General features: G+C 31.5%; 1 protein-coding gene across 1 annotated transcript in view; it reads right to left on the bottom strand.

Annotated features, from left to right (window-relative positions):
• Window positions 1-582: 582 nt before the first annotated feature.
• LOC143043007 (uncharacterized) overlaps window positions 583-8,473 on the bottom strand; it is a 43,887-nt gene continuing 35,996 nt past the window's right edge. The window contains exons 20-23 of the mRNA XM_076215503.1: window positions 8,105-8,214; window positions 7,127-7,264; window positions 1,211-1,276; window positions 583-782 (exon numbers count right to left, since the gene is read on the bottom strand). Of these exons, the coding sequence (XP_076071618.1) occupies window positions 583-782; window positions 1,211-1,276; window positions 7,127-7,264; window positions 8,105-8,214 (514 nt within the window). The remainder of the gene's footprint in view (window positions 783-1,210; window positions 1,277-7,126; window positions 7,265-8,104; window positions 8,215-8,473) is intronic.

Genomic DNA, 8,473 nt, shown 5'->3' with positions numbered 1-8,473 from the left:
GTCTAACTTAGTTGGATATGTGCATATCCAAGTTAACGATATGGACTGAGCTACAGAAAAAAAACGTTACCATTACCGCCAATTAAAGATTTTGACCGAAATACCCTTACCTCCACCTTTAGACTTTCTTGACTTCCTAAGAATTGAAATTTACGCGCTACCATGTTTTTTTCTAAACTGGTTACATTCACAAGTGATGTGTCTATGAGATGAATTACAGAGATCATATATGGGAACCACTTAGTTAACAAATTAACATAACATTAATATTACAATCCCCCTCCAAAAAGAGGCGTGGTCTGTTAAAGTTGAGAAACAGCTGTTCAGCCTACAGATTTTTATTTTTTTTGGCATTTATATTACAGTTGGTAAAAAAGAAGATCCCCACACACGGCATACTCACCCTCGCTTCAAATTTCTAATGACCATATTTGTCCTATTTGAATCAGACAAATTCATGGAAGCCATAAATTTTGGCCGTGATATTCCAATTTTATCCTGAGCGTTAGTATTGATTTCCAACAAATCTATGTCTTCCATGAATTATTACTTAATCATCCTATTTGTTCATACAAATTAAAACTAATAAAAAATATCTTTACTGCAGACTGACAGACCCCCACTCCAGATTTTATCCTTCATACATTGTCGAGTCAGACTACCAGACGTCAATTCATAGCCAGTGTTACATGTGTAAGTTATTGTGTCTTTGTAGTTTGTACCAGTCTGGTTTGTTATCGTAGCAAAATTTACTGGAGTAAGGTCCGGACAAACAATGAACTCTGCAATGGTATGACAGTTGTAGGTGTTTATTAATAGGAATAGGGAATTGTAAATAAATATAAATGATAGAGATAAAAAAAATCATATAAACAATTTAGATAAAAAAAAGATTAATAGAACATAAAACATCTGGATAATACAAACAGAAATTGTTTTGTGTTTGTTTACATAAAGTTGATAAATCCAACCATTGATGCTGGAAGATTATTGTTGATTTGCACAGAATTGTTTATGATATTTTTTTTTTTAATCATCGATCGTTTTTTTTTAGTTTTCAATATAAAATATTGGAGCATTTATTACAATTATTTTCAAGGTTAATTAATGTTCGAGTTTATTGTTTTAGGTGTTGGATTATTACCACCTCGTTAAAATCAGGAGTTGAAGCTCATTTTCAAGTCTATCTCAAGAATTATATTCAACTTACGTTCCTCACATGGACTTTCACAAGGCGTACACAAACGTGCATCATTTGGCATGACATCGGTTGTACCTGGAATAGATACAGTAATATCACATACGAATATATCAAATTGCGAGATTTCATTTGCCCGCTAAATGTTAAAATATAAATAATGTCTGTCTGTTTAACATATGATCAATGTCTTTTTTATAATTTCATAGTCATTAACAATAAAAAGCGGCCGTTCCAACAAAAAAAGGATAATTATTCTAAAAATATCTGAACCATAATTGTTAACAGTATACAATTTCATCTAATCTCTTCTTTATTTCCTTTCATTGCTTCTTACAAAATTTTAACTTTACGTCGAATGACAACTGTTTCTTATGCTAACATCGATAAACATCACACACAATACATTCCAGAGAACAAATAATCCGCATGCAACCACTGTAACTAAAAGTTTATATAAAAGGCCCCAATGTCACAAAAAGATGTTTCGCACTTTTCAGTTGCTAAATTGTTGTGAAAAGCATCTAACTTTTCAGATGTTTCTCTTTTCGTGAAAATTAATGTCATTGATAACTTCAAGTATGAATTGTTTTTTTGGCAAATGCACGTTATGAGTTATACACACTTGTATGCACAATGGTTATTAAGAATAAACAGAAGATCTTTACTATATTCGATGGACACAGCTGTAATTTACTCAGTGTAATAGTTTGATACATAACATAATATGAATGCAAGACAATGTCTGTTTGGGTATATATCTTTTTGCTTTTATGACAATAAAGGAATCACGGGTTTTTAGCAGATCTCTGCCCTACTAATATTTTATTTTATTTATAAGTTTTCTTTTTAAATATTGTTTTATTGCTATCATATTGGTTTGTTCCATTGATAATTTGCTTTTATAAATGTTAAATTTTGTTAAAAGAATTATAAAGTTTCTTATGTCATTTTTATCTGTTTTTGTTAAAAAAACAAATAGAACCAAATCATTGCTTAAAGTTAATTTTTATTTATATCTTCTCAAATATCCAGGATTAAAGGTCTCCCCATACTTTTGATATATACGGAAAAAACCTCACATAGCTTTGATATAACATTCCATTTGTGAATTTCATTTCTATCATTACACTTTGACTCATACAACTGTCTATCAAAACACAAAGCTTTAATATTATATATGAAGAGGATATATAAATCTACATCCATGCATTAATAAACCAATAGGTTGGTGCAGCATTGTGCAAACAATAATTGTACTAAATAAAAAAAGGCAAGAGTAACAAAAATCATGATTGTCATATTATAATATGTTGTCTGTTATATTATAAATAAAAATAAAATTTGAATTACCTGTTTCCAATTAAAACGGTTCAGGGAGAAAAACCCAACAAATGTATACCCACTCAACTTAATTTCAACTATCAAAGAGAGACAATTCAAATTCAAATATATTATCTTTCCTTAATTGTAGGATAACAAAACATTTGTTATAGTCAGTATAGCATCTGTTCATATGATTAATGAAACCCTCTAGGTAGTATTAAAACTTATTGAACTTGCGAGTTGTGTTTTGTTCAAAATTGAGAAGTCCGTTTCATCATACTGAGGTTTACTATATAGGAACTACATATACATATACATGTATATATACATATTTAACTTTCAGTAATGGTTATTATCTTAAATGCAATGACATGTTTTGTAAAATGTTGTCTGTAGTACTGGACAGGGACATATTTATTCGATCAAAGAATTTTTCAAATTGAAACAATGATAAATTATGAACATGGCTTAAAATAAAATTTCTTTTATTTTGCATTGCGACCCGACCCACTGAAAAAGTTGCCGCCAACATTTTTTCATTTGCATTTCAGATTTTGTTTTTGTATTAAAAAAAAATGGGAATCGTGCCGGAATTTTAATTGTATCCGTGGAGTTTGATCCGGGCTTTACTTATTTCAAATCGCAATCTGTAAACTGTTGTGAGAACCAACGTTTAAATGACACAGAACAGAAACACGACTGCCAAAAGTAATAATGTCCAAGAGGCCGGCAGTAGAAAGCATCCCCCTATGCTGCAATGCATCAGGTTAAGAGAGCTCAACATTTTATCAAAATTAAGATTTTCAGCTATTCTTTGGACGAAACATGGGAGGATGTTCTGTCTTTGGTAAAGCAGACACTGTTGATGTCTCTTTGACGTCGTCGCTTAATAAGGGCATACGATACAGTTACAGGGGAGTTAATGACGTTGCTAACGTAATTTGTTATTTTCGCGACGTCAAACTGTGACATATCGGGAAAAGATGCATTTGTTGACTGATTTTTATCATTCAAACTGATTTAATTTGAAAACGAGTTCATGGACCCCTATTTTTCAAAACGGCATTTTGTTTCATTTTGCAGGGAGATTATGTGACCCAAATTTTATAAAACTGTAAATAGAGGATTTTTTTTTAATTTTGATTAACATGCAGTAAAAAATGACGTTTTTTCCTCTATTCATGAACATTTGATAAATTTGAGTTATTTCTGAATAAAATATTGCATATATTTTTAGGATATTTATAAAATACAGAAATTACCGATTATTTAACAACAAACAATTTGTGATTATCTTTTATAACAAAAAAGTTATGTCTTTCTTTCGAAAAAGAAATTACGGCCACAAATCTGAAATTTGAGCAAATATACAAAATTTCGACCTAATTTTACTCAAAAAGTAGCTCATGAAGGTATATTTTTTATTACATATTTGATTTAATCAAGTAAAAAATAGCCTATATGCAAATTTTCACGAACTTGTAAATACAGGATCAAAACTGTAACGTATGCCCTTAATGGGATAGAAGCTTTTCACCCGCACATGACAGAACAAATATCTGTGGTTTCAACTTTTGATAAATCTCTTAAATATGTGAAATTTATTATTGACAAATTTTGCCCTGAACCAGAGAACAAAGCATCTACTAGTCAAAACCAAAACGATGCATTCAAGATGATGATAGCTAAAAGGATTAGCTTCACGAAAGCATCAAAGCTAAAAGACCAAAATGTTCCCAGATTTACAGGAGCGCCTTTTTGGTATTATTGAATGTTGACAAAACGTACTACACAATGGGTCTGTATTAGCTTGTACACTATTTGCTGGTGGATTTAATATCCTCTCGTTGAATACAGTTTTATCCACATCTGAAAATTCCAAATTAAATTACAAACGAAGATTTGTAATTAAAATTTACTATAAATATTGTTATGTTTAAGAATGTTTAAAACATGAAAGATATCTGACAGCAGCATATTTATAAATGTATCTAGTGTACCACCGATGCATAAATCCCCACCTCCCCAATTGTTAAGAGCTCATGAATCAATCTGTATTCATGTCATGTATGTCCAGAACCCTGTTTATCAAACAAGCATTACAACCCAAAATTTATTTATCTGTAAAAATGTTCTGTCCTGCGGCATATTGTTACGCCCCTGTGATTTGAAAGCTAACATAGTTTTTACCGTGTTCTCCGTTCCACACTTGATACACGCAGATGTCCGTTGTAGTTTTCTGATTTGTATTTTACAGAGAAATAGCATAATTTGACCTTAAATTGTATACTGACTTCTTTAAATCTATATATCTACTTTATTTATATGTGTAATTGTTCTTTTTGTATTTGGTTATGCTTAGTTTTGATATAACGCGCCAAATGTAACGTTACGTGTTCTTGTTTACGAAGAACTTGTGTATTACGTCACACATGGTATACAATAAGGTACGCATGTTCCTACGTTGAGCGTCTCTTCCAAAACCTCCATGCAGTTAGCTGTCTCTCTTAAACTAGAATTAGCTGCACCAAGTAAGAGAACTTGGTGATAATGCAGTGCACCAAGTAGATTTGCTGCACCAAGTAAAGTTGCTTGGTGAAAGTATATAAATTCAGTGCACCAACTAGATTTTCCTGCACCAAGTAGATTTGCTGTACCAAGTAAAGTTGCTTGGTGAAAGTATATAAATGCAGTGCACCAAGTAGATTTTCCTGCACCAAGTAATGCAGTGCAACAAGTAGATTTGCTGCACCGAGTACGCTGAGTATTTGAATGCCGTGCACCAAGTAGATATTCTTGCACCTAGCAACTGTTTTATTAATCTTAGTGCAAGTAAGGGAGCTCCGATTTGATTTTTATTGGGTGGGGGGAGGAGGGGGGGGGGGGCTAGGATGAAATTTGAAAAAAATAGGCAGGACAGGAGTTTTGAGTAAAAAAAAGGCAGGATGAGACACTTGCAAAAAAAAAAAAAATTCAGGATGACATTTTTCCATCCTAGCCCTCCCATCAAAATCAAATGGTAGCTCCCTAATGCACCTTGCCGTATTTCTTATTGTATATAGTTATTAACTTATTTTGATTCTTGAATCGCTGTATTTGATGTTTTGTTTAAATAGAAATAATACAATGTATGAACTTCCATTGTGATTTTTATTATTACTTCCTTCACCAGAGGCCCACAAAAGTAATTACGGGTGTAATATCCTGACAAGAAAACCCCGGAACGTTACAATATTCCCATTTTGAATTTAGCATACGTGCTCATTTAACACAGTCATTGAATGACTACATTCAAAAGCTTTTTATAATATTGCATGACGGTTGACAATCTTCCTGAACATCAAATTTGAGACACTGAAAGTAAAGCTTTTAAATTCCTAAGCATGGAACACATCTGACTTTTACCCCATTTTCATGGTTTAGTAAATTCGTGTTTAATAAGTTATCATGTTTTTCAGATAGCTTTGTCATACCAACTTTTTTATTTTGTTTATAAGAGATACATGGCAAGGCTTAGTGTTTGTCAGACTCCAACTTAGTTGCACCTCACTAATAGAATTTCCCTACTATTCTGCTAACAACACACGAAAGGACATATGTATATGCTGCCATTGTGCTGCAGAAAGAAAACAGAAAGATCAAGAACTTGTCAAAAAAATAGGGTTCTGTTGCCCGTGTGTATGCAGTGCTAGGCAGCTGGAGGTGAAATCCAAAAGCGAAATCCAATAAAAAAAAAAATAACTTTTGAAAAATTAAATAGTTTGAAATGTGGAAAACATACTGCTCTTTGAAGACTCTGTCAAAAGTGTCAGAAACTTGGTATACATATACATATATGTTTTTTGTACCAAAAATAAACATATGGCAGAGTTTAAAATGTTTAGTTTAAGTATAATAGTTTTATTTTATTTTTAAACAAGTGTATATTATAGATATACATCATATGAAGGAAAAATGCAAGCATAACCTCTAGTCACTATTATTTAACTACTAGTCTGCAGTGAAGTACTGTATTTTGTTTGAACATTATAATTGTTAAATGTTAGGCACTTTGAATGTTTTATTTCTAACACTGTCAGATGCTTCATTAATGTGTGGTGTTTAATACACAATATAATCATATTTGCTTTTCAATCAGTGTCAGATTGCCAGGTTTAATAGATAGGGGTTTGATTTCAAAAATCAACTATCTAACAGACAGACAGAAAATGTTTTTTCATGAAAATAGAATTTAATTTTTGCTGTTCCCTAATATGTTGCATTAAATTTAAATCGGTAATGTCATATCTTCCTCCTTTTTCCTGTGAAAAAAACAGTCTGAAAATATAAAGCTTTTGAATGTAAAAAGAACATAAAATTTCCCTACCTATCGACCCACCTGCTGATAGTGTGGGTCGGTAATGCCAAACAAACATTTTATAAGGGTGGCCCATTTGTTTTGAAAACCGCGATTTTATGAAGAGTAGTAGGGGCAAACAATTGTATTATTACTCCTTGCAGATGTTGCACATGTGTCTTGCTTTTTTCCATTCAAGTATGTCAAAGTCTATTACAGAAAACTATAGTATGTGATTGAGGAAAAAAAATCATGAAAAATATTACCTTTCTTTCGTAGTGTGCGCCTTTTTGGTATTGTTGAATGTTGACAAAAGGTAGTACACAATGGGTCTGTATTAGCTGGTACACTATTTGCTTTTGGATTGAATACCCTCTCGTTCGGAAATACAGTTTTGTCCACATCTAAATATTCCAATTTGAATTACAAACAAAACTTTGTAATTAGAATTTACCATTATAAGGGTATTGATGATGTATACATTTACTTCTTTCGTAATAGACAAAGAATAATAAATTTGTCGTAAAAAGATGTAGGTTTATTTAGTTACAAAATGTAATAATGTCGATAAGAACCATAGTTTTAGCAATTGTACTATTTTATTAGTGTATATGGTAAATAAAGAAATAAAGCAAACAATCTACAAAATATATTTTCGCAGTTCTGTTATCGTGATTAATACAATTGAAACAAGTAATCCATTCTCAATTTCAGTATTACCGAGAAACGCAAAAGGTTACCCAGGAACAGTTGTTTCACTAAGATACACATAATTGTTTTCAGAAACAACTAGTATTACTCAGAGACACAAAGAGTATTCAAAAACACATAGCATTATTCAGCCGTTGAATTTTCAACATTGAGAAATTTCATGGTATACCTGAATTTTGAAAGGTTTTGAAAGATTTGTGATAAACAGATAGGTTAACATCCACAATTATTTGTTTTCCCTGACAAACAGAATTTTGATAACATTGGTCCAGTATATTTGTTGAGCACGTTGTCTTATTAACTCACGTCTGTCTTTTGATTCTTTTATTACTTTTTGAAAATTTGTTCGACTAAAAAAAAAACTTTTTTAAAAATCACTTTTCAATATAAAAATGATCATCTGTTTTTAAAAAAAATTCTCTGCTTTTTGGTATATATCGCTTCAAGATAAAATCAAAGACAGCTTTTAATCTATAGAAAGATAAAAATCCCTAAACGAAGATAAATGACAGTTTTGGATATAAAAAATATACCTGACAATAAGTAGAAGTAAAACAAGTTGTCTGTGACCTTTGTGAGTTTCATACAAAGATATAACCATCTTTGTGCCGAAAAGGGCCCAGCTGAATGACTAGTATCGCTTCTAAAACAGAAAAGAAAAATTGACAAAAAGAAATATCTGAATGACCTTACCTTCGTCCAAGCATATGTCATCGACTTAATGTGATTTGCTGATTGTATCATATAAACTGTGTAAAGTTTAGTAACTTAACAATGCATTCTTTAGAAAGAAATGTATTGTGTGATTACTTTATTATTTAGTTCCAAATGGTGAAGTTGAAATCATACCTTCGTAAATTTTACGGACGCCATCACGAGTTGGTTGACCGTTATAGAATAAC

Source organism: Mytilus galloprovincialis, chromosome 8, assembly GCF_965363235.1.
Source record: "Mytilus galloprovincialis chromosome 8, xbMytGall1.hap1.1, whole genome shotgun sequence".
Lineage (NCBI taxonomy): Eukaryota > Metazoa > Mollusca > Bivalvia > Mytilida > Mytilidae > Mytilus > Mytilus galloprovincialis.
The sequence above is the reverse complement of the archived record's forward strand: the minus strand, read 5'-3'. Positions and strand labels throughout refer to the sequence as shown.